Source organism: Rhinopithecus bieti, unplaced genomic scaffold (genome assembly GCF_001698545.2).
Source record: "Rhinopithecus bieti isolate Rb0 unplaced genomic scaffold, ASM169854v2 scaffold_25396, whole genome shotgun sequence".
In the NCBI taxonomy this organism is placed as follows: Eukaryota; Metazoa; Chordata; class Mammalia; order Primates; family Cercopithecidae; genus Rhinopithecus; species Rhinopithecus bieti.
The window spans coordinates 1,057,207-1,084,928 of record NW_016812016.1 but is presented as its reverse complement, the minus strand read 5'-3'; the positions used below and the strand labels follow the sequence as shown (position 1 = coordinate 1,084,928).

At 39.2% G+C, this 27,722-nt stretch overlaps 1 protein-coding gene across 1 annotated transcript in view; it reads left to right on the top strand.

The window, feature by feature from the left end:
• Window positions 1-27,722, top strand: part of PCSK2 (proprotein convertase subtilisin/kexin type 2) — a 250,418-nt gene that overhangs the window by 4,933 nt on the left and 217,763 nt on the right. The window contains exon 2 of the mRNA XM_017895491.1: window positions 25,726-25,830. Within this exon, the coding sequence (XP_017750980.1) occupies window positions 25,726-25,830 (105 nt within the window). The remainder of the gene's footprint in view (window positions 1-25,725; window positions 25,831-27,722) is intronic.

Below are 27,722 nucleotides of genomic sequence, written 5' to 3'. Positions count from 1 at the left end.
CTCTCAGCCCCGGGAGACCTCTCCATAGCTCTCTCACACCACGCGCTTCAAATATCTGCCTTCAGGAAGAGTCCACTCTCCTCGCAAGGTTAGCCTGATTCATTCAAGCCCACTAGGATTGTTTTCCTTTTGATTCTTCTGATGAACTCAGAGTCAACTGATTTAGGACTTTAATAACATTTAATAAATCTCTTCACCTTTGTGTAATCTAATCACAGAAGTGAAATCTATCATCTTCACAGTCCCACCTATGCTATCCACACTCAAAAGGAGGATGATTACATAGGGCATGTACAACAGGGAGCAGAAATCTTGGGGGCCATCTTAGAATTCCGCCAGCTACAGACAAGCAGCCACATGGTTTTCCTAAGTAGTTGTACCAATTTACATTCCCACCAGCAGTATGTGAGAGTTCCAGCTGCTCCACATTCTCACCAACACTTGATATTTTACATCTGTTTTCTTTTAGCCATTCTGGTGGTATGTAGTAGTGTCTCATTGTGACTTTAATTTGAATTTCCCTGATTATCAACTAAAGTTAAACACCTCTTCATGTGCTTATTGATGATTTGGATATCCTTTTTTAAACATATTTGTTTCAGATGCTTTGCCCTGAAAAGTTTTTCTTTTGGGTTGTCCATCTTCACTTTTTATTTGTAGGATTTCTTTACCTATCGTGGATAGAAATTTTTGGTCAGATATATGTATTTTGAATATTTGATACCACCCATTTAATGGTATCTTAATGTCACAACAATGTTGAAACCAGATTATATGCTTTTACTTCTACTTCGTCATGCAGCCAGTTGTAAGTCAAAGGAAGAATTCTCTTGCTGTGTTTCCACATCCCCTGTCCCATAGTTCTTTACATCAAAATTGACAATATTTGGAGGAAAAAAATAAAACAGCATATAGAGTTGATCCTAAGCATTTCCTAAAAGATTTCAATCTAAGAAGACTTTAAGGGACAGTTCTCTCATGAAAAGATTTACCACAGTAGCTAAGGGAAAATAGCAACCTGTAACCTTGCTTCCCCAGACATGGCTGCCATTCATGTTGTGCCTTAGATCGAATCCGAGCTCATCCCTGAAGATTTCTCTGGTTGACCTAGACCACAGTGTTCTCTGTCCATTTGGAATTTTGATGACATGTAATCGTTTCCTTTCCCTGATACCAGTCATAGCCATCAGAACACTCACTGTTCCCAATACTCTTCTTGTGGCTGAAGAAAATCAGGAACAATAATGTTGAAAGGTAAAGATGACAGGATTTGGAGTCAGATAGCGCTGGAAACTTGGCTAGGTTATTAAATCTCTCAGAGGCTCATTGTCTTTTGAAAATGGTTAATAAAATATGGTGGCTGTGAAAAATAAATAATATCATTAGTGCATGTAAAGTTCTGGGCACAGCACTGAGTGCATAGTATAAAATAGCTGTACTGCAGTAGTAACAATAAGCAGGTTGTGCTCTAGTGACACTCTTTTCCTCAAAAAAGTAGCTGTGGGGTGTACTTTTCAGGGAGTGACAACTGATTGAGTGAGATATAGAAACCCAGCCCAGCAGCAATCCATCCATGGGTTAGTCATGACCCATGAGATGACCTGGCCCAAATTCAGTAAATTTAATTCATTATAGACTATGGTAATTATCTCAGCCAATTATACTGGATTCCTCAGGAAATTTGACTGGCTAGTTGCTCTAGAGAGGAGAACGCAGTACAGTTACCATGAGAAAGCCCATTCAGGCCATGGGAAACTCAGACATTTTATCCAAGTTTCTAATAGCTTTCCTGCCCCAGTTTCCAGCAAAAGACACCTGTAACAGCCTGAAGAGCTAAGCACCAAATTCATTGCTCCTGCTTCATGGGCTGCAGCAAAACCACATTTCCCAGCCTGCCTTGTGGATAAGCATGATCATGTGACAATTCTAGCCTGTGTAATGCAAGCAGAAGTCATGTGTACTTCTTCCATGCCTGATGCATAAGAATTCTTTATGGATTGTTTCTCTGTGTTCTGCTCTCTTCTGGGGCTTGATGTAATTGAGAACAGTAAATTTCAACACCAAATGCCAAAGCAGAGTCACAAGATGAAAGGAGCTCAGGTCCCTGGTCCGTGAATTAAAAGACCTTATGTGATCGAGAAATAAACTGCTATTACATTAGGGCACTGAGATGTGGGAGTACTGCCCAAACTAATATGCTGTCAATAAATATCCCTTTGCTTACATTACTAGAGTGGCTCTCTAAACCTTGAAGCCAAACCGAGCCAAATCACAACAAAAATTGCTCCAACGTTTTGTGAGAGGACATGTATTTCACCATATATTGTCAACCAACTTTTCAAACATTGGTGATTTGTCTTCTCCAGCAAGAAATAGAACCCATTCTACACACTGTTCCTCCTGCTGGCAACCAATATGCCCTACTCATAACAGTTGTTTAATATGTGCTCCTTGACTATGACTGCAGTTGGACCACGAGGTGGTGATTCGTCCATAATCTCAGGTCAAAGGCGCTGGAAAAACTATTTTTTAAGAAACGATTCCTGTAGAATCCATTGCTCTATAGGCAGCCATTCAGTTAGGCAACAGAATTAAGTGGCAACCAGCAAGTGAGCAACTGGCATGCTTTTTTGTTTCTCTAAAATTCCCCAACTTAGATATTACCAGTAGTAGAACAGATGATCTCTTTGAACAAAGAAAGTAAAGTCTGCAGTTACAACCTGATCAAAATACAAAAGAAGGGAAAGAGGGGAAATACACCTTTTTTTCTCAATTGAATGAATATCTAGAAATCAATTTCAATTTCAGAAGATCTTACTAGCTATAGATAATACTGCTAGAGCACATCAGAGAGTGATGCCATAGTTAAGTTCACAGCAATTTTATATTCAACTCAAACTAACTGCTCAAAGAGGTCTGGCTTTAAGAATAAAACATGAAATCTGAAGTTCAAACTTTTTCTCCTAACTAGAGCAGTGGTTCCATTTTTCATTGAGTTCAGATCCAATGTTTCAAAAATAAACTGTGCTGAATTTGTGAATTATTATTTGAGATACAAATAATCATGGGACAGCTCAAAAACTGACATTACTGTTTGACTTCCCTTGTTAAGGTGTATTTATTTTAGCTAAAGTCCACAAGTGATTAAGGAGTCAAGAAATTACATCTGAGTCAACACTTCAATCTGAAATGTATAGTTGTGTATTAATAGATGGCTTCTATGTGAGACACATATGAAAAGAATGTAACTGCCTTGACAATTTTTTGTCTCTGAAGCTAATTTGACCATAACTTTTTGGAAATTGTTGTGATGTGCTGAGATTGTCAGATAAAAATAAGTGAATAAAACAAGTTCTTACGTTGAAAGTAGAACAATGACACACTTTTAATTTCCTGACATAGAGTAAAGTAGACTTGAGACTGTTACAGGGTATTGGCAGTTTCTCCATTAGAAAATTGACAAGAAACTGTAGGTTCCTGGGGTTACTCTTTGTTTACAACTTTAAATTTGACATTAAATTCCATAAATATCCAATTGTTCTCCTAGTTTTTCCTAAATAGATTCACTTCATGCTTATTTTGTATCAAAGGCAAAAGAGTCCAAAGAAAAGTGAACAATATACAGAATCACTATGGGAAGCATCAAGAATATAAAGATAATAATTTAGGTTTAAAACATTTGCAAAGTGTTGTAAGTCATTAGAGAAAAAAGCTTTGACCTGGAGTATTTGGGTTTCACTCTTCTAAAGTTTTAAGTAGAAGGCAAAGAGATTGTCAGCCTTGCTTTCTGTGTAAACAGTGTCTGGCAAAACTACATCTACAGGAAATATTTGTTGAATTAATGACTTAATTAATGTTGGTATTAGATGTAGTAGACAATTGAATATCTTTCCTCTTAAGGTTTAAACAAGTACACACACAAACAAAAAAGTGAATCCTTTCATTTGCGAGATGGTAAACATCTCAATGTGAGGACAATATTTTTACACATTGCAGTATTCATGAATACCATGAGTGGACATAATCAAATTAAATAACGAGATAAGTTAAGAACCCCGATAATATGAATAATGTAATAACTTTGATATTTTTGTCAGAATCACATATCATCATTATTTTAAAAAACACCAAGAAATAAAAAAATGCAAGAAGGTCTTTTTTAATTATCTCAAATCTCATTATTCAGAAACATCCATTACCAGCATTAGATAAACTCTATTGCAGACACTTCTGTATGAATATGTATAGAGAGAAAAGAGATAAACAAATTGTTTTATAGAGCTGGGATCTCATCATATGTGCTATTTTAAGTTTTAAATCATTCAATTTAATTATTATAAAATTTAACAGAAGAGAAAATCAAAAGAGAACTATGGAAATTGTTAAACTTCAGATAAATATGTCACACAAAGGAGATATTATTTCCCAATATACCTCCCTAAAATTAATAAGAAATTATTGTGTCTAATATTTAGGAGTTTATAGTTACATATTTTATACACACATGGTAGATTACATATATTTAATTACATGTTTACTTATTTAATTACATATTTCAACTTTAGTGAGTTATGGACTCAGTGCTTTGTAAAATGGGGAAATTAGTATCCTGACACTTTCTCTCAACTTCCCTACTTCCACATTCCAATGTTTGTTAGGTATATCATTATTTTCGCATCATGTTACATATAAATATTAATCTTTTACTAATAACCATAATTTATAGTATTGCTTATCTTAGTTCATTCTTAAAATTCTAATTTTACCACAAGTCCTTTTATCAGAACTTCAATTACAAATTCATTTTTATTCATCTTTTGAGTAGCTTGATTTTACTGAAAAGTGAAGAAATTAGCCCAAGCATGAAAAAGGAGCTGTCTCAATTTCAGATTAAAGGGGAAAAAATTGGCAGGGGAAGTCCTGTTTGTAGGTCACAGAGGAGAATGTGGTGATAATATCCACTTAAGAGTCACAATTATTTCAGAGGATTAAGAGGCAAGGTCAATGTTCAGAGGGAGGGAAGAGGTGTCAGGATGGGGACTTCAAAGAGATGGAAGTTCAGACGCTGCTAGTAGGCATGAGAGAGGGAGTGGACCAAAGACAGATCATGATTTCTGGCAGTACTGCAGAGCCAAGTGGGAAAGAATGGATTTATGGTGGCACCAGCAGAGTCATTGTCTTAAGCAACATTCAGATTAGGGTTGAGAGGTGAGAGAAATGGAATCTTCCAAAGAATAGAGTGTCAATGAAATAGAAGAATAAGTAAAATGGAAAAATAGTGAGAGAGCTAAAAGGGAGAGAGCTATGGTTGATGAGTGGGATATTGAAGCTCAAGGTTCCAAAAACTGAGCACTTCCAGATAATGATGAAGTTCATGGAAGTGAAGTATCAAAGTAAAAAGGAGATGAAGGTTAGCAAGACATTAAAAGTAACATGCGCAAGGATTTGTCTACATACACCTCATTCATGCCATGGCAAGAAATAGGATTGTCAAGGAAGACCGTTGAGAGGGAAAAAAAGCGAAGTCCTAAGACAAAATGTTGGAGAACTTTGGACATGAAAGGAGAAAAAGGAACCAGGAGAGGAGTCAGAACTTGGACTGTTGGAGATATGGAAAAAGAATCAAGAGCACACAGGCCTGTGAAAGCAAAGGAGGAGACAGTTAAGAAGGAAAGAATGAAGCAACCATAGCCACTGGTTTTAGAGATGAAGTCATTATTGAAATAGGAGTAGTCACCCTAGCACATTGGAAGAGGAGATGAGTATTAATTTGAGTCCCCAGAAGTAGGACCTGGAATAAGGACTTAAATGCAAGTAGTTTACTCAGAGTGATTCTAGAAAATACTGGTAGAGGAGTGGGGAATTGAGATAAGGAAAGGAAGGCAGGAATAAAGAGTACATCATAGAGCAAGTTGTCACTGTGGGTAACTGGAACTCAATCCCACTGGGAAACTGGGAGCTGGTATAGAACATGTGCTTCAGAGTTATCCTGCCTGAGAGGTGAGGAAGCTGGGGTATTTATTACACCCATTGCATTCACATATTAATCGGTGATTGAGAGTTACTCCAGGTTGATGTTAACACTCTAGCATTTTGTCCTGGCATATGCTCAGACAGAGCAGAATTTGGCCATCCAGAAAAAGACTCACAAACAGACGCAGAGGCTGGCACACACAAAATGGTAAGGCCTATCCAAGAGGATCTGAGCGTGGAAGTAACCATGTCTGCTACAGGAAAAAAGCCCAATAGTGAAGGGAAGCATCAAGTGTGATGAAGTGGAGTTACCAAATATAGACCATCCCTTCAAGAGGTATAGTGGTTAAAATAGAAAAGTAGTGTTAAAGTCACTTGATGTGATTTTAAAGATATTTATGAATTACTGATTTCTTAGCACTTGTCAGACCACTTGGAGATTGCTATCCCACCAAAATATTTTGACGACCTACCTAGCCAATCAAGTCTGCATTACTCTAACTGGTTTTTTTAGTCATTTACATTTTTACAAATGATAGCTGTAATTATGAAATTACAGCCTTTCAGAACAGGAAGGGATCCTAGAAAGACATTAGTTTAACCCTTCCTTTAACACCTGTGGGAAAGGATATCAAACACTATGTTTGTATGCTTAACTATTGCAAAAAGCATTTAAGCCTTGTTGCTCATTGGCGGTTATTGATACCATTGAACCAGCTTTCCAGACTGAATGAGACAGACAACTAGATTGGGCGACACTCCTATAAGCAATTAACCACATACACCAATTTGGTCTGACCATACCGATTCATTTCAGGTCCTCCTGGTCTGCTTTTGTTTGTTTGTTTTTCACCATTTTACCCCTAGAATTTTTATAAATTCCGATTTTGCAAACAAAGCTATTCATAGACTCAAGGATTCCACACCAACGACCATTGGGTTGACACTTGGTAAAAGAAAGAATAGGAATTTATACTTCCTGGACTACTCCCTTACTGACTAAACTGTGCTATATATTTAGTAAGCACTCAATAAATACCAAAATAAACAATGTTAAAAAAATTAAAGGCTTAGCATAATCATTAGAGTCTCACTGTACACCCAGCAGATGTTCATGAGATGGTGCAATCAGGAAGACCAAGTATGCTAGGAAGGGTTATAGGAACATCCTATTTAGTGCCTGTGTTAAGTGGATTTCATTAATTGTCCTTAGTAGCCTAAAATTTTGTGACTTAATCTTTAACAATCCAGTGACAGAGGAGAATAAGGTGATCCACAAATCCTATCCCTCTTTGCCTTTAGCTTCTCCTCTAATTCTGCGGGAAGAATAAAATATCAGTTTTATCAAGTGGCCACCAATTCTCTTCAGTGATTATGGAAGCTCAAACACAAGAAGGTAGTTGACATCCAAGAGTCAATTCTAGTCAGTTCCAGCTGACTATGTTTCTAGAAACTGTGAGCCAAGAATGGGAGACCAAGAGAGGCCTTGCAGAACCTAAAATATGGGAAGAAGGATGGGAAACAAGCCATTTGTGATCTCTTAAAGTCCAGTAGCAGCACTTTAGGCAGAGGAGAAGGGACAGGGATCCCTGGAGAGTTGTGTTTTAGATGAGGTTTGTCATTAGCCCAAATTTGGACCCAGCAGCTGAAGCCAGAAACAAACCATTCTGGCCATAAACTGGAAAATGAGGAAAGGACCAAAGAAGAGTTACGGGAGTTTCAAACCAATGGACCAAGAAATTAGCAAGAGCTACAGTCATACCACAGGGACATATAGAAGGAGATTATTAAGGTCATTCAACAAACATGTACTGAGTAAGTTCAGTAAACAAATATAATGCAACACACTAAGACATGGATTTGGGAATAAGTAAGCAACTGGGATTCGATCTTACTGGTCTAAGATGGTTCCAATAGATAGATGAGAAATCAAACCCCAAAGCGAAAACCCTTTTTTTTTTTCTGTGAGACGAAGTCTCACTCTGTTGCCAGGCTGGAGTGCAATGGCACGATCTTGGCTCACTGCAACCTCTGCCTCCCAGGTTCAAGCGATTCTCCTGCCTCAGCCTCCCAAGTAGCTGGGAGTACAGGCACGCACCACCATACCCAGCTAAGTTTTGTATTTTTAGTAGAGACGGGGTTTCACCATGTTGGCCAGGATATCTCGATCTCCTGATCTTGTGATCTGCCTGCCACAGCCTCTCAAAGTGCTGGGATTACAGGCATGAGCCACCACACTTGGCCCATGAAAACACTTTTTAAGTCTGTGCTTGTGTTGCATTTACTAAGTCTCATTGGCCAAAGCAAACCACATGGCCAAGTTTAGAGTCAGTGTGGGAGGAGACTAACCAAGGGAATGGATACAAGGAGATAGGAACAAAACATGGATCCAATTTCCTACTACAGGCCCCTCCGACAGTTACAACTTACTTGTGTTGTCCCATCAAAGGGTGAGGAAGCTGGGATATTTAACCTCCGGCTACCATTTCTTCTTGGTTGATGGTTGCTCTTGGGGAACATCAAATCTCTGGTACTTTTGCCTGCTGTAAGTAGACCAAGCATGCTTCCACTGCCAGAGAATACCCTCAGGAGAGCAGTGCCTGAAAGACATTGGCATCTGTAGGTACTCTCTACAGGTGACCTCCAGGGTGGACCAAGGGAAGGCAGACAGTGCATCAATATCATGTGCCACACAGAGGACCTAAAGTTACCTAAAATTCAGGTTCGTCAGAGGCTAGAAAGAAACAGTTTGTGAGTGAGGCTGTATGTCTGATATCCTCTACCTGTCTCATTACCTGGGTGTCATTCTAGACTTGATATAAATCAGTTGTTCAGTCTTTAGAGGGTACATCAGAGTTTGAATCCCACTGTGGACTGTAAGCCCAGACCTAGAATACTTGGTATATGTGGCTAATTACTCATAGGAGCATCACGCAATCTAGTTGTCTGTCTCATCCACTCTAGAAAGCTGGTTCAATTTCTATCAACAATGCATTATCTAAACCACAGCCAGTAAGCAACAAGGCTCAAATGCTTTTTGCAATAGTTATTAAGCACATAAACATAGTGTTTGATCTGCTTTCTCTTGTGTATGAAATGAAGGGTTAAACTAGGATCCCTTCGTGCCAATTACAGATGAATGGGAGTGCTCCATGTAAACAAGTCTAGAAAGTTTTTGTGATAGATTTAATATATAGTGCATGTGAGGCCATGACTGTCAGCAAAAGGAAAGTCTTCACAAAGCAGGCAATAATACATTCAGGTGAATTTACAATGTGGCTTATAATTTCAAGAGGTTTATAAAGAAAAGCACAGGATGTGCAATGAAATGGGCACAGTTTTTAGGAGGATTGCAAGTAGTTTTTTCTGTCTAGATGACAAGAGACTGGGAGATGAGGCCAAAGAAGTGACCTGGGGCCAGTTCATGACTAGTCACCCATACTATGCTGAGGAATTTGGATTTTGCAGATAGGTGGAAGGAGGCATCGAAAGGTACTTGGGAAGTGTGGCAGGATGGCCACATACAGGATATCCTAGGATAACAAGTTGAGCTAATAGTGACTTGGAGAAGCTTTGATCTCTGCCTAGTTTCTTTGTCCTATGGAATCACTCATTCTGGCAACAGGTAGCACATCATTTAATAGATGATGCTACTAGGAAGTCAGGTTATGTGTCTTTGATCCCATTGCCACTGGATGATGGCATCAGTGATACTAATGGCTTGATTAATTACTGTCCTTGTAGTCACATTGAATGGCTGATAGAGCAGCCAGTTCTATCCATGAAGTTTAGTCCAGCTAAGAACAAAACAATTAAATGCGCCTCCCCTGACATATAAATACATGAATGCAGAACAAATCCCCTAACTTAGAAGCAAAGAAGAAAAGAAAGGACAGTGGTGTATCAACGTGATCCTAGCTCACCTAATAGGCACATTACTCCCTGATATTCCAAAGAATTTTTTGGAATTTTTTAAATTTTTTAACTTTTTTAATTTTTTCTTTCTGGGATGATATATGGAAATGCTGCCTGCAGCTAGAAAGAAACAGTTTGTGAGTGAAGCTGTATGTCAGATAACCACTACCTGTCTCATTACCTGGGTATCATTCTAGACTTGATATAAATCAGTTGTTCAGTTCTTAGGGGGTACCTCATAGTTTGAATCCCACTGTGGACTGTCAGCTCAGCCCTAGAATAGTGAATAACCACGGACAACACAAACTGCTTCATACTGAGCTCCTGGTTATGCGGAAGAGTGGATCCTGGAATTACAGAAGAGAATTGAGCATTATCCATGGAGAGCAAATGCTTAGGAATGGCATAGGAGTAGGCAGGGCTGACTTATAGCCAAGTGTACTGAGTGGGTAGGTCAATGACTTACCCCTTTCTCCTCCAGTTTCCCTTCCACACAGCTCCTTACAAATCAGCTAATTACAAAAGAACATTCATCCATGAGTTCTTATTTTATTAACAAGTGTGTGTTGAGCCCTATGAAGATGAGGCACATTGAAAGGGGTTGATTCTACAGACAGAAAGATAGCTTGTTCAAGTTTATGCCCAAGGGAAAGCACACTTACGGTTCTATAGTTCTATAGTCTAGTTTATAAGAATTCATCTAATCTGAGGTCTCTGTTTTGCTCTTGCAAATGCCTATTTTATGTGTTGGGGTGTGGGAAACTGTTTTAGCAATTGGTCTCTAGTTCTAAATGCAAAGGACATTCTCAGACCTTGCTAACCTGGTGACACACCCCAATAAGTTGAGGCTGAATGAGATCTTCTGTCATATCTGGTTACTCAAAGACATGATGTCTTCACTCTACAGGCCTTGTGCTGTTGAGAGAGGAGCTGAAGTCACACATAAAGAATTTAGGCTCCTCCACTGCATGAAAAGCATCTGTTTAAGGAGCTGTCAAGCTGTCCACTTCTCTAGTGAAATCATATTTACTTTATTCATCTAAATAATGTGGCTTGTTTGCCTTCTGTGTGAAATTGTCTTGCACTGTTTCTCATTGGTGGGTTTTATGGGATAGCATATGATTTTCTGTGCATCCATATGCCACTCTACCTCTGGGAATGGAATGGCTTCTTGTTCAGTAGTTTTGGTTATTATAGCCCTTTATAGTTTATGAGTCATTGGGTTTACTCAAAATGTCCAGCTCCTCATGCTCATTTTTTTTCTCTATGGCCCAGCCATGCCCCACTCTGAAAAAATTTTTTAAAGGAATAATATAAATAAATAAAAGTCATACCCTCTATATTTCATTTCCAGTGGGTGGATTCTTGATTGGGTAATTTTGTTGTATTAGAGTCAGGGTCTCACTCTGTCACCCATATGGTGGTATGATCATAGCTCACAGCAGCCTCAAACTCCTGGGTTCTAGTGATCTTCTCATCTGAGCCTCCCAAGTAGCTAGGACTAGAGGCACACACCACCATATCTGGCTAGGATTTTATTTTTTCTAAAGACGAGGCCTGGCAATGTTGCCCAGGCTGGTCTCAAACTCCTGGGCTCAAATGATCCTCCTATCTCAGCCTCCCAAAGTACTGGAATTACATACCTGGCCTTGTTTGGATAATTATAGCAATTGGAGTCCACTGAAATAAGCTGCATTTTTTCAGTTAGTTGGCATTCTCACCTTTGGATGCTCAGAAACATGTGCATAAATAGCACTGAATGTACCCACAATTGGGTCTTGTGCTCAGTTTATAAGTCACTGTTAGGTAGGTGAGACCAGAGAAGTTACTCTGAAGTTGAGGTAGCTGCATTTAGGACTGTGAACAGTGCATCAAGAAGCACACACCACGACGTGTTTAATGCCTCTGCCATGATGCATCACTTCAATCTAATGATGAGAAAGCAGATAAACCCAATTGAGAGACAGTCTGCAAAATAACTGGCCTGTACTCTTCAAAAGCATTAATGTCATAAAAGACAAAGACAGATAGACTAAGAAACTCTTCCAAATTAAAAAAGAAATGACAACCACATGCAACATGTGATCTTGGACTGAACTTTGGGCCAGACTTTTTATTTTCATTTTTTTGCTGTAAAGGATATTATTAAGACAGCTGGCAACATATCAACGATGTCTGTAAATTAGAAAATGATATCATCAGAGTGAATTTTCTGATTTTGATACTTATACTGCCTTCTTCTTAGAAAACACACACACCATCTACAACTTACTCTCAAATGATTCACCAAAGTAATACGTATATGCAGAAAAATAATTATTTTAATGCAGTAAAATGTTAACAGTTGGGGACTCTGGGTGACATGGCTGTGAGTTATTTTCACTATTCTTGCAACTTTTCTGTAAGTCTGAAATTATTTCAAAAGTAAAAACTTACTGCTAGAAGAAAATATGTGTACATTGATGCAAAACTAATGTTGAGGTCTCTCCCTGTGTGAAATTGAGCTAAGTTAAACTTTGTCAACGACAGTGAGTTTCTGTCCCAGCTCTGCCACTATATAGCAGCGTGACCATATCCACGTCCTTCAACTTTTTGAACCTCACTTTTCTCATCTATATAACCCAGAGGTCAATTAGAAATACCTGGACCCTTGGGATGTAGATAAGATCCACTCAAATCCCCATAATGTGCCCTATAGAAGTCCTAACTCTTCCCAATATTCCTATACATTCTGGGAGTGGAGCTAGATTTTCATTTTACTTCTGGATAGAGTTTTCTACTTCCACCAAAACTTTCCAGTTAATAAATTATGTCTCCTTACCCAAACAATCATTCTTCACAATGGTGACTCAAGTGTGAAATTCAGCCAACTCCCTTGATTTCCCCTCACCAAAACCCTTACCACTCACCCAAGGCATCTGTGACTAGAATGTATTTTCCTGAAGATGTCACAGGTGCCAGGAGGGGATTTATGTTGCAAACACAAATAACTTTAAAGTAAGCAGGTGCTTTGAGGAGTCCTTTCATCCCCTCACCACCGGGCATGGGCAGTAGCCTCTTCCTGCCCAGTCTCACACTTCTTGGCAGATCCTCCCCACTTTCTTTTATCTGCCCCTTGGTTTCTTTAGTATCTCTTCCTCTCATGGGTGCGGGCAGATTCTTCCCAGGCAGAGCAGAGCAGATCTTCTTGCTGTCTAGGCACCCATGACCTCAGGTACCCATCAACCATCACAGAATTATCCCAAATAGAGACAGTTTCCTCCCTAAGAGGAGCTCAGATGATGACATTCTCACCCTCAGAGTCTCTGGTGAGTGAGACATAGTGCTAGACACTCGTGGAGGTCATCTCCAGTGTAAATATGCTGAGATTCTATGAAGTGCATCTGCTTTAATTTGACAAAATGGAAATTACCTTTCCAAGCAGATAGATATCAAACACAAATTCCTTTCCTCTAGCCTTGTTATCTATGTGGAATTTAATAGGATACCAATAAAATTTCACTAACAGATTATTTTTTATACTGACCTTGCCAAATGCAACATTTTTGTGGGTTATTCCAGTTTTTAAAGGGATATCTTACTTGTGAAGATATTAGCATGTAATTTTCTAGTTTAGACATCTACTTTTCGCCCCTTTTTCTCTTTTATTTAGAAATAACTCTGACCCCAAAGCTGGTGTTTGGGAGTAGTTAACTTCTTCTCTTGTCTTCTATGGCTGCTCCAAAGAGCTTGGACCTGACTACAGACCAAAGTAACAGAGACTGCCAGCCTTGTCTGTAATCGATAGGATTTTTTTCTTTTGTTAGAATACCTGAGAGTATTTTTACCTCGTGTTCAATCTCATGAGTTTCTTTTCATTCCATATCTCTTATGATGTGCCTTCTTTCTTGTGCTTAATAGAGTCCTAGACCGCTCAGAGCTAACAAGTGCAATGTGAATCACTCATTGGATCACAAATTGAGTTTGGCCAGCACAGTGCTTTCAATCTGTTTGACTTGTGGATGAGCATATGCCCTCTAGTTTACCACAATCCTCACCACTTTCTACTGTCTTTTATCTGATTCGCTTAGTTAGATGGCCTGCTTGACCCCCAATATATTAAATGTCTTACCAATCCCCAAAGAGCCCCATAACCTTAGTCATCCACATTGAATAACACAACTACTTAATAACTCTTTCCAGAATCTAGAACCTCCTGATTTTTTAAATTTACTCAACAGGTACCTGTGACATGATACTCTGCACTTACTACATGAGCAAAACAGGTATTGTCCCCATAGAGCTTGCAATCCAGTCATTCCAAGGACTGTGTTCTGAGAGATCATTCTTTCTAGCATACCAAGATAATTTTGAAAGATGAAGATTTAGGCAACATGTCAGTACCTCAATTTTCTTTTTCATTTTAACATTCTTCTACTCCCTATTACTGTATCCAAAACCAGCCTTGTGGATGGCTCTTCCTATGAGTAAGAAGCATTTCCTTACTATAAAGTGTGTACAATCCACTTGGCTGTGGGTTGGAGCAGCTTTGCTAGGATTGACTGGGGATATTCAGTTGGAGGGTTGACAATGAGAACGTGACAAGGCAGATAGATGATCAGAGAAATTAGAGTAATTACTCACAATCAGCCTTTGATAGTAAGTCACAAAATTAAAAAGGAGAATGTAAGTCACAAACTTAAAAAGGAGAATGTAAACGTATGAACCAAGAGAGGTTCCGTGTTCCTGGTTTAACAGTGGAATAGAAAATGCAGGATATCCTCGAGAAAATGCCTGAATGAATGGTCCCTCTACTTTGTGCTGTGGAAGTTGGTTGGGTCCCACCCTTTTCATGGGGGATGTGGTCCAAAGTGGACCTGAAGAGTATGGTCTGTCCCCTAGTAGTCCTAGGCTGTCAATCAAACTATCCCATCCTTGCCTGGGACAGCAGTTGTGGTTTCACTGATGATAAATAATTCTGCTTGAAAAAAAAAGTGGTTTCTCTTTAGTGATGGAAATAGACACTTAATTTTTATTTTAGATTAGACACAGTCACTCTTCTGTTGTTGATAATTAAGAAATAAAATCACTCTGGAAGTTGTTCTTCTCTCTCTGTTTGCTCTGAAGTTGAAACTCAGGGCCTATTAGGAACCTTCATAATTCTCACTGAGATCTGTTTACCTTGCACACAATCCAGGGAAATCAATAGTCGTCTCCTGGCAGATATCAGTAATGCACAAAACCCATTTCCTACTTGACTTGGAAGGAGAAAGAAACATTAGGAAGAGTGAAAAATGGGAAAAAGAGCACATCAGTTCTTCTCCATATGGTCTCCCATCCTCCAGTAGCCTACCCCAGACCTAAATTCAAATGAGCTTCCCTTTCTCTCCCATCCCTACTGCTGGGCATCATGTTCTGCCCATAAGAGATTGCATGCAATTGAAGGAAATAAAGAATGGTCTCGGAGAAAGTCAGTAAAATGCAGAGCTTATCCCTGTTGGCAAAATTCAGGTCCCCAAATGAAATGGACAAGCAATTATCAGCTGAGCCAGTTTTCAATCCTTGATGATTGTTTCATCTGCCAGTTTTTATTTCTTAAACCTCTTGACAGCAGTCCCTCTTACAAATAAAAATATAAAAATCTTATATAGCAAATGATGTCCAGTGTTCTACCAAACTAGATCCCGACTAAGCCTGAACAAGGACCATGAAAACCAGCACAGTGAACAAACACAAAGAAAGCAGCCAAAGGTAAAGCGAAGAGTCTGATCCGGGAAGTCTTAACTGTTCTGAGGGTTCTGAATCCGTTTGAGAATCTGTAATAAGCAGTAGACTCTCCTGAGAACAAGCGAATGCACAGATGCACAAAATTTGGAATGGAGGCCATGCCAAGGTCACAGACCCTCTGGAGCATCTACAGATTCCCTAAGGGAAGAGAACTCTGGTGTTTAAAAGAAGCAGGAAATAGACTCCATGAGAATTTAACACTTCCTTTTATCTGTTCACAATTGGTTGCCAGTTCCCTGGAGTTCCCTACTGCTGGGAAAAGGGAGTGTGTGGGTTCAGAGAGGTGCCGTAGCTTGGAGCCATAGTTTTCAGTGGGAAAAGGAAGAGGAAAAGAAAGAAGACAATGAGAAGTGTTGCTGAGACCCATACATTTTGTGGCCATAATAAGAATTTCTAAAACTCTGTAAGTCTGACTTAGCAACATTATTATACTGTCACCCAGCCTGAATGTTCAAGCTGACAATTTGCTGCGAGTTCTTTCACTTCTTTTTCTCCTTCCTTCTGGAACCATGCATATTTTGCCTTAAGAGAACAAGGTGATGATATAAAAGAAGGATGTGTATGTGTGTGTGTGTTTCTGTGTTTACATATGTGTGTGTGTGTATCAATGAAGAAAACATTTGAAAACACTAAATGTCTGCAGTATGAGAGGCTTCTTACTAGGACACTCAGGTGAGTGTTTGGGAATCTACCAATCAATGGAGAATCAACCAATCTAGCCTAACAATATGTCTTTGCTATTTGCAAGATTTGCAGTCTACTTAAGGATCTCAGGAATGCATTGACCAGCCTTACATCCTTGAGGCCTGTGTGGGCAGCAAGTACCTTATACTACTGTAAGTCACATAGCATCTGTCTTTCTCTCCCTGCGGTGGAGCTTATGCTTGCACAAAGCTCTTAAGCAGCTGCTTCTCAGATGCTCAGAAGACAGTGGATCTTGGGTCTGCACTCCAAAAGCAAGAGACAAAAAAGGCCCAAAAAAATAACCAATGCCTACAGGTTAGTCTTTTGTTAGGTTCATGATCAGTCAATTTACCTGTTTATTGCATAAGAGTAAGCTCGTCAGAGGTTCAAATTTTAGCTTTATGAGACCAATTAGCTCCATTTTCTTTCATAGCCAAGAGAGATCCTCCTCCCAAAGAATTCAGAATCATGGGTCCCAAGATCACAGTAGTGAGGATGTCACCCACCAGCCTGGCTGTCCTTGAGTCCCACTCATCTCCATCAGGAATTCCAGCCCAAAATCTCATGAATTCCTAGTCAAGGTTACAAAGCGGCTGGGACGTAAAGTAGGACCGCAACACAAGCAGCATGGTATGAAGGATGCTGGACTTACACTGAGGAGAGCTGGGATTTCTGCAGAGAGCTCCCATTCATCTGGTCAGGCCCTGGCCCCCTGCCCCCGAGCCTCAGTGTCTTCTCTAAAAAAAATTAGGCAGCTAGACCGAGCCAGGTATGCAACTCAGTTGCCTAAGGTAACACAACCATGGAAAGGGAGCTTAGTGTGTGACCATAGGAAGTGGAGGGGTAGGTGGGTTCTGATTTGAAACTAGGAAATACATGACCCGTCTGAGGTCATTCAAATTTAAATTTTAAAGTGCTTTTACATTTTTAACTTGCATCTTGGAAATAAATTTAGATGTTTAAAATGTTGCATAAATAGCACACAGGTACACCTATGTTCATGGCAGCATTATTCACAATAGCCAAAAGGTGGAAGCAACTCAAGTGTCCATCAATAGATGAATGGATAAACAAAATGTGTTATACAAGGTGGAATATTCAACCTTAAAAAGGAAGGAAATTCTGACACATGCCACAACATGATAAACCTTGAAGACACTGTGCTTAAGTAAAATAAGCCAGGCACAAACGGTCAAATACCGTGTGATTCCACTTAAATAACCCAGTTCAAGAAATCAAATTCATAAAGACAGAAAGTAGAAAGGTGGATGCCGGGGCTGGGGAGTGGGGACTGGAAAGTTATTGTGTAGTAGGTACAGAATTTCAGTTTGAGATGATCAAAAAGTTCTGGTAATGGATAGTAGTGATAGTTGCACAATGTGAGTATACTTAATATCACTGAACTATTCACTTAAAAATCATTACAATTGAAAATTTGATGTTATATATATTTTATCACAATAAAATCATTACTTTAAAATAGCAGAGTTTCCATATACCTTTTATTCAGCTTCCCCGAAGTTAACATCTTAGGTAACCATAGCAAAATTACCAAAGCCAGGAAATAAACATTGATATAATACTATTAGCTAATCTACAGGACTTATTCAAAATTTTCCAGTTGTCCCGCTAGTGTCCTTTTTTCTGATCCAGGTTCCAATCCAAAATATGATTGTATTTAATAGTTATGTCTCATTAGTTTCCTCTAATTTGGAAAAGTTCTGCAGCTCTTCTTTGTCGTTTATGAACATGATGACTTTGAAGAGTACTGGGCTGGGCGCGGTGGCTCACGCCTGTAATCCCAGCACTTTGGGAGGGAGGCCGAAGCAGGCAGATCACGAGGTCAGAAGATCGAGACTATTCTGACTAACACGGTGAAACTCCATCTCTACTAAAAATGTAAAAAATTAGCTGGATGTGGTGGCGGACGCCTGTAGTCCCAGCTACTCAGGAGGCTGAGGCAGGAGAATGGTGTGAACCTGGGAGGCAGAGCTTGCAGTGAGCAAAGATCGCGCCACTGTACTCCAGCATGGGCGACAGAGCAAGACTCCGACTCAAAGCATAATAATAAAAAAATAAATAAAATAAAATAAAGAGTACTGGCCAGTTATGAGTTTGTCCGATGGTTCCACCTCACTGAATACACGTTATGTATTTTTGGCAAGAAAATCACATGAACTATGTGCCCTTCTTAGTGCATCATAGCATGACTCATCACTAGTGAAGTTAACTTAGATTGCTTGGGTAAAGTGGTCTCTGCCAGGTTTCTCCACTATAAAGATACATTTCTCATTGTTTATTATTATATTTCACCTATTAATTTTAGCATCTATTGTAGATGTCTGCCAGCCACAATTATATTATTACTGTGACATTTTCTGAATGATGATATTCAATGTCCATCATTTCTTCTACATTTATTAATGGGAATTCCACTGTAAGGAAGAGTTTTCCCTGCTCCTTAATTTATATTTAATTTCTTCTTTAAAAAAACACTAAAACAAGCCAGAATCATGGTAAAATATGTTCCTGTAATACCCACTGGCCCTGCACAACTCCACATTTTCTCTCTAGTGTTAAAAATTCTAAGTTCTAGGTCAGATACAGTGGCTCACACCTGTAATCCCAGCACTTCAGGAGGTCAAGGCGGGCAGATCACTTGGGGTCAGGAGTTCAAGACCAGTCTGGCCAAAATAGCGAAACCCGGTCTCTACTAAAAATACAAAAATTAGCCAGGTGTGGAGGTAGGTGCTACTCAGGAGGCTGAGGCAGGATAATTGCTTGAACCCAAGAGGCAGAGGTTGCAGTGAGCCAAGATCGTGCCACTGCACTCCAGCCTGGGCAAAAGAGTGAGACTCCAAAAAATTAAAAGTAAAAAAAGAAATTATCAGATCCGTAATGCCTCCTGCAATAGGAAACAAAAGGTCAAATTCATACTATCTGGTAGTGTTCAAAGTAGAAAGCTTTTGGAAAGCAAAATACAGCACATTTACATTTTCTTCCTCTCCCCTCACTTTTTTTATTTTATTAAATCTTAACATTATCCAGAGTATATCAGCAGGGTTAAGTAGAGAAAACATTTAAGAACCATTAAGCCTGGAATATGCACATGAAATATTTATGTTAAAGTTGCCATGGGGACTGTGGTTTTTAATGAACAGGAACTAAATCACAAAAGCTGCAATGTTCTAAAAAGCTTTTATTCACAGAAAAGACCCCTGGTTAAGTTGACTGTTCCTTGAAGATCATCCAGTATCTGCTGCTTTGAGTCCAGGCCTGTCCCCCTGTGCCAGGGATGTCCCTTGAGAACCCTTATCTGAGCTGCTCCAGGATGATGTCATCAGTTGACAGAACCAATATTATTGTAGAGTTTCATGTTAACATAGCCATGAAAGCTGAAGAAATAAAACCTTTTTTTTCAGCTAGCTACTTGTTTCTGTAGTCCATTGCTGAGTAATAAACCAACCCAAAATTTGGTGGTATAAAACAAAAATTTTATTGTACTCGTGAATGTGGCAATTTGTAATCCAGGCAGGGCACATTGGAAATGGCTTGTCTGTGGTCCACAATATGTGGAGACTCGGTTGAGAAGACTCAGCAGCTAGAGGATGACTGGTATGGCTAGAGTTGGAATCCTCTGAAAGCTTCTTAATATGTGTATTTAACACCCTAAATGGGATGACTTGAAAGCTGTGATCTTCCAGGATTGTCAGGCAAAGCACTACACACGCTTCTCAGTGTTGCCTGGGCTTCCTTGTAACATGGCAGCCTGAGAGGAGTTGTACTTCTTAAATTGTAGGTCAGGACTTCAAGAGCAAATGTGTTCCAGGGAACAAGGCACAAGTCAAATGGCCTCTTATGACTTAGATTCAGAAGTCACATGGCATCACTTCCACCATACTTGTAATTAAAGCGATCATGTTTCCCAGATGCAAGGGCTGGAATCATGGACCTCATTTCTTGATATGAGGAGTGTTAAAAAAAAAAAAAGCTGTGGCTATGACTTTAAACAGTCACACTCTTCAAAATTAAAACACTAGAAAATACAATTTTAATAACAGTGAAAAGAGTCTCTTAAGGTGAATAACCTTCCCTTTCTCCAAAAAGTCTAAGAAACATTCCCCAAGTATCCCTCTGACTATAATAATCTCTCCTTTGGGTTCCCATAGCAGCTTGTCAATAACTCTGCTACAGCACATTCTATTCTAACAATAAAAAGAGTGACTTATGCTTGAGTGCAAGATATTTTTCCAAGCACTTTTCATGCATTATCTCACTTAATTCCCATAATAAAAACATTTTATAAGTAAAAAACCTGAGGACCATGAGGGTTAAATAACTTGCCAAAGGTCATATTGTTGTTACGTGGAAGAGCGAGAATTTAAACCAAGACAATCTGGCTTCAGAACTCATGTTCTTAAATCACTCCACCACAGAGTACTGTTAATATATTGCTGTGGGAAATCTTCCTTCCCTGTGAATTGTGAGCTGTTTGTAGGCTGAGACCATATCATCATTACCTTTGTCTCTCCAGCACCAAACACAGTGCCTGGCTTATGACAAGGAACACAAAAACACACAATAGAAAAATGCACAAAAGAGAATAAGCTAAAACGTCAATAAACATATGAAAAGATGCTCAAACTTTCAAAATAATTAAAAATATTCAAATACAATGACAAAATATTCAAGTAAGATGACTATAAATTGGCTAAAATTAAAATATCTTTAATAAATGTCAATCCAGTGCTACTTAGAGAATGGGAAAATGGGTAATTTTATTCTTATTTACTTTTCAGTGGATCTTGGAATATACAACCTTATAGGGAAACTTTTCTGAAGTATTTATCAAAATAATGAATGTTAATAATCTATGACTTAGAGGTTGAATTCCCAGGATATATCCTACAGGAAAACTCACATCTATACAAATAGTGATAATCACAAAGCTACTCATCATAGCATTTTTAATAGCAACTTGATTAAGAGATGTAGTTAATGGGCCATAAAATTTATCCTCTAAAAATGTGCAATTCAGTGATCTTTAGTATAGTTGCAAAGTTGTGCAATCATTGCCAATATCAAATTTTAGAATATTTTTACCACCCTTAAAATAAATCCTGGACCACTAGCAATCACTCTTCATTTCTATCTCCTCCCAGCCCCAGGCAACCACTAATCTAATTTCCAGCTCTATAGATTTGTCCATTCTGGACATTTCATATAAAGGAAACGATACAATATAAGATCTTTCTGTCTGGCTTCTTTAACTTAGCATTAAGTTTTCAAGGTTCATCCGTGTTTTTATCATGTATCATTGCTTAATTCCTTTCCATTTAAAATTAGTCTTTGTCTAGTAAGTCCAACATCTGGGCTTCCTCAGAGAGTTTTTATTGTTTTTCCCACTATGTGTGGAGCATATGTTCTTATTTCTTTTTGTGTCTCACAATTTTTCTTGAAAATTTGACATTTTAAATAATATAATATGACAACTTGGAAACCAGATTTACCTCTCCCCAGGTTGCTTGTTGTTGTTTCTAGGTTTTGTTGTTTTCACTGTCACTATTTTTCCTCCACCCCCACCCCCAGTTTTTTTCTTGTGTTTTTTTTATTATTATTATACTTTAAGTTCTGGGGTACATGTGCAGAACATGCAGGCTTGTTACATAGATATACACATGCCATGGTGGTTTGCCGCACCTATCAACCCATCATCGACATTAAGTATTTCTCCTAATGCTATCCCTCCCCCACCCCCTGAGTGTGATGTTCCCCTCTCTGTGTCCACGTGTTCTCATTGTTCAACTCTCACTTATGAGTGAAAACATGCAGTGCTTGGTTTTTTGTTCCTGTGTTAGTTGGCTGGGAATGATGGTTTAATGAAGCAGTTAATAAGTGTGAGTCTGATAGCATCTGAGTGACAAGGGAAGAACCACTTTGCATAATAATATGTAGAGTGTGTGTGTGTGTGTGTGTGTGTAAGCAAAGAAGAAGATCTAAAACTCACTCATTTTACTATTAAGGAAATAATCATTTGCTCTTGCAAGTAGGTAGGCCTAGAGGGAAAAAAAAAAAGATCCATGTCCCTGCAAAGGACATGAACTCATCCTTTTTTATGGCTGCATAGTATTCCATGGTGTACACATGCCACATTTTCTTTATCCAGTCTATCATTGATGGGCATTTGAGTTGGTTCCAAGTCTTTGTTATTACAGAACTTAAATAAACTTACAAGAAAAAAAAATCAAAGAGTGGGCAAAGGACACGAGCAGACACTTCTCAAAGGAAGATACTTATGCAGCCAACAAACATATGAATAAAAGCACACCATCATTGGTCATTAGAGAAATGCAAATCAAAACCACAATGAGATACCATCTCACACCAGTGAGAATAGCGATCATTAAAAAGCCAGAAAACAACAGATGCTGAAGAGGATGTGGAGAAATAGGAATGCTTTTACACTGTTGGTGGGAGTGTAAATTAGTTCAACCATTGTGGAAGACAGTGTGGCAATTCCTCAAGGATCTAGAACCGGAAATACCATTTGATCCAGCAATCCCATTACTGGGTATATACCCAAAGGATTATAAATCATTCTACTATAAAGACACATGCACACATATGTTTATTGCTATTTGTTTATTTAATGTCTTTCTGGACTAATTCTGCAAAGTCTGTAATTTCTATAATGTGCCATTGAATCTGCTTGGTTAACTTAATAGTTAGCCAATGACAGGACAGAGGTTTTCTTAAAGACCTTGAATCAATGCCGCTTTGTTTTTTTTTTTACCGTTTGCTGAGGGGCTCTGTTGTATATATTGGGACATATCCTCAATGCTCAAGCAGGCAGTTTGAAACTCTGCTATGGCCTTCACCTCCTGTTTTTAAAGAGACTTAAAGTCAACTAAAGATGAGCACTTAGAGCCTTCTTCGATATTTCCTGGTTGTGTGTACAGCTCTGCCCATGTGTGTGGCCTTCTAAGTGTCCAGGAATATATTACAGCTTTGTAAAGCCTTCTATGGACATCTTATTCCTTAGATTCTTTTACAAAGGTTTTTGTCCAGCCTTTTATTTGCCCCAGTTCATATTGCTACTTCAGGAAATTGCAACCTTAAAATTTGCCACTGATTATTTTGACAAATTCCCTGGGGAGTAGGGCTTTTCCAACTGAGCAAACCCAGGGACAGATCAAATAACAACAAATCCTATAAATGGAACTTTTCCAGATAGCTTCCAGGCTATTATTTATGGACAGGGCTTTTTAAATAACTCTAAACCCAGTCCTCACCCTCTAGTGTCTATTTGGCTACTGGTTTTCCCAGTTGCTGTGGTTGTGAGGATGTTCGTGTTCAAAGATGCTGCAGAGCTATGGAGAAGAGGATGGTCATAGAGCAATTTAAAACAGCACACAGTTTGCCATTATCACTGAGATTCAACCTTTTTATTGAATAAACTTCAGGTTGCTGCAAGCCTCTTGTTAATTTCCAGTGTTCTGAATAAGTTGATTTGGCAATTTTTTTCAAAGTTCTATTTGCTTTTCTGTAACAGTAGATTCTTGAAGGTTCTTACTCTATTATACCTGAAGTTCCCCCACCCCAACACACAGCATCATCTTTGAATGTAAAAAAAATGGAAACATCTTAATATGCATCAATAATGGAAAGGCTAAATAAGTCATGGTATATCCCATGTAATGGAATAATATGCAGCCATTCAAAAGAAGAAAGTAGTCTGGGTGTTGAAGTAATATGTACCATAAACCCCATGACACGTTTACCTGCGTAACAAACCTTCACATGTACCCCCAAACCCAAAATAAAAATTTGAAAAAAGGAGTTAATAAGTGGAAGTCTGATAGCATCTGAGTGACAAGGGAAGGGAAGAACCACTTTGCATAATAATATGTAGAGAGAGAGTGTGTGTGTATGTGTGTGTGTGTGTGTGTATGTAAGCAAAGAAGATCTAAAACTCACTCATTTTACTATTAAGGAAATAATCATTTGCTCTTGCAAGTAGGTAGGCCTAGAGGGAAAAAAAAAAAAAAAGGATAGCCTAACTCCAACACTGCCAAAAAAGAAAACATGAAGAATTTTTACTTTGTTATTTGTACTTTTCAGTTTTCTAAATTTACTCTATACTTCCTTTATATTAAAAATAAAATAATAATGATAAATATTCTTTAAGAAATATTTGAGCCACACTGAGGTTCTATATGATTTAAAAATCTCAAATTGGCTCCATCTGTGTTATAAAACCTTTCTATCAAATCTGCTTCCCTTTTCTTCCAAACACTGGATGACAACACACATACCAAAACTTACAATAGCAAATACTTTGAGTAGTGGTATGCTTTTTGATTTAGGGACTCTTTTGAGAATCTGATGAAACCATGTGTCCTATTTCCCAAAAAAAGTACATATTTACATTATTTGTCCATAATTTGTAAGCATTCAATTAAATTAATTAATCAGGTTAAGAACTGCAAACAGCATGTCTTCATCAATGTGAAGACAGGTGGAGAAAAGCAAGAGATCTGGGAACTTCAAGGCCCTGTATTTATACAGAAGAGAAAAAGATGCCCAGAGAGGAAACCACTTGCTCTTAATCATACTGATGGTAACAGACATGAGCCACATCCAGGCCTCCAAACTCCCAGGTCAAGGCTCTTCTCACCAAGTTACCTTGAATCATAGAACGAATGACTGGCCTGTTTAGGTTCTCCAAAACTCTTACAGGCCCCGTGCCAAAGATAAGCTCTCATTACTGTGACTTCTCTGATTGGCTCTGACCTGATTTCAAGGATCCTTGAGATGGGAAGATAGAGGGAAACCAAACCTGCCATTCAACTGGTATTTACTAAATTTAGATGTTCACACTGTGCTCAGCCTGATAAGAGGCACCAAGGGGTCACAGAAAAAGCCCAAGACACAGACAAACAGTTGAAAGTCTGTCACAGACAGCTATGAAGACATGACTAGAAAACATCGCAGTGTAATTCTGGAGCAACCAGGTGATACCTGGAGTATGCACGCTAGTCCAAGGAGAACAAGGAGAATCTGATGCAGGTGTGAATGTAAAGGCAAGGCTCCATGGAAAAGGAGAGGGAATCAAAGGATGTGCAGAAAGTTAAAAAATAGGGGAAAGAATAGAAGGTATTTGGGGAACAGGAGGAGAGTGGACACCACATGAACAAAGGCAAGGAGAAGGGAAGGAGGACATTGATAGGGAAATAGAGAACCAGGTCTGACAAGAGGTTTGCCAGTGGTTTTCTTGAATACTTCCCTACCCCAGGGAGCCCTTGCAAGCAGCCCCAGCTTTGGTGCCCCTCTCCCTGGGCCAACCCCAGAAGCTAACTATGCCTGTGTCTGCTTGACTCTCCACAGCTTCCCTTTGCTGAAGGTCTGTACCACTTTTATCACAATGGCCTTGCAAAGGCCAAGAGAAGACGCAGCCTACACCACCAGCAGCAGCTGGAGAGAGACCCCAGGGTGAGTGTTCCCCAGAAGCCTGCCTTCCAATCTCTGCTGCCATAGCTGAGCCCACCGAGGAGGTGTGGAGGGGCTGGCCAGGGATTTTGAAGTAAAGGCACTTAATGTACTATAACAGGGCAAATGGATGCTTTACAGAGTCATACCAGGGACTCTCTGTTCCTCTATCTGTGCATAATAAATAATCACAGGCCCCTTTGTATGGCTGGAGGAAGAGGAAATCGGGATACCACCCTTTTACTGGCTATCTTCTCCTGAGTTATTACTGAGTGAGGACTTCGGGTTGCCTGGGAACATGTTTTGGCCTGTGATGGATGGGAAGACACCAAGCAGTTTAATGAGTCATTTTACGGAAGGTTTCTACTGGTGAATCCACATGCTCAGAAGAGGTTGCCATGCCCCATGTTGTGAAAGGAAAGAATAAGGGAGCCAGTGAGTGAGCAGCTCACAGCAGGCAGTGGACTTCTCAGTATCCATGCATGACTGTGACCATAAGACTATCTCAGCCTTTCTTCTTATCCTGTATTTTCTAGCACTGATCTAATTTACCTTTGTGTCTCAGCTGTCTACTTGATATTCATCACTCACATTATTTTAATCTTCAATCTTTACCTTACTCTTGGACTCCAGGTTCCATTTCCTACTTCCTCTGATGGCTCAGATTCAACTTTCCCCCAATCAAACATATCATCTTAGCAACAAAGTGGCTTCTCTGCCAGTGTTTCCACTTCTTACCTTTCAGAATAGGACCTTTAGTAATCATATTTTCCACCATCCCCCATACCTACACACTCACCAAATTGGGTAGATTCTGATTTCTGTTACATTAATCACTAAGAAGGAAAGTATGTAATAACTCAGAGAAGTTGCTTTCTGTACATTGAAGGCAGTATAACCTCTTCCTCAGGACTCTCAGGGACCAGCTGATGAAAGGCGTGTCAGATGTTTGAGTTAAGGATTTTCACAGGAGATTTCTTTTGAGCTGATAGAATCTGAAAACTCATTCTTGTGGGGCTTTTCATGTGAACATTTCTCTGGGTTTAATTTGGGCTTCAATTAGGAATTCAGATAAAACAGTCTCTCAGCAGATTGCCAAATGACAGGCCACAGGCAATTTTTTCTTTAACTTCTCAAGAGTTCCCACCTTCCCTAAAGAGGATTTTCTGCTCTAGGAAGCCACTTTACTTTTGCAGTAACAATTAAGCTGCCTGTGCTGCCAGCCAATGCCAACTATTCTTAAAGGATCTGTCATAGAAGCTGGCACCAAGACATAAGGGAGAAGCTCTCTACTCTGTGTGGTAACAACCTTGGCCTCGGCTATACCAATACATTGCCTGGGGATGCCCTTGGGCAGCCATATGGACAGGGATCTTGTCCTGAACCCAAGGTGGGCACCAGTAGACAAAGATCACTCTGGTGCACCGTGACATTGGTCTTCCCTACACTTCAACCCTATGCCGTAACCTTGCCATTTATGGCCAATTGTTTTCCTTTTAGTTATATATTTTCTTAAAAGTCTCATTGGCTTCTCTTCTTCCATGATTAAAAGCATTGCTCCAAGATTACTCAGAAACATATAAACTGGGGGCAGAAGGAAAGAGATACTTAAAAGGCTTGCGCTGGGAAAGAGAACTGAGGAACAGTAGAACTCAAAAGTCACGGGTCAGAGAGACTATTTAGCACCACTGGCCTGAGCTTTTCCCATTCTAGCACATATGATCTCTAAAATGCTGATTCTTGAAGTGTACAGTGACATTTTTTAAATAGAAAATGGGACTGATTGGGTAATAATAAAAAGAGGAGATCAGGCACTGGCGATTCTGATCATTTGTCTTTCTCCTCAAAATATTATCTATTATCACCAAAAAGGGTGTCTATTTCCCCTTCATTAC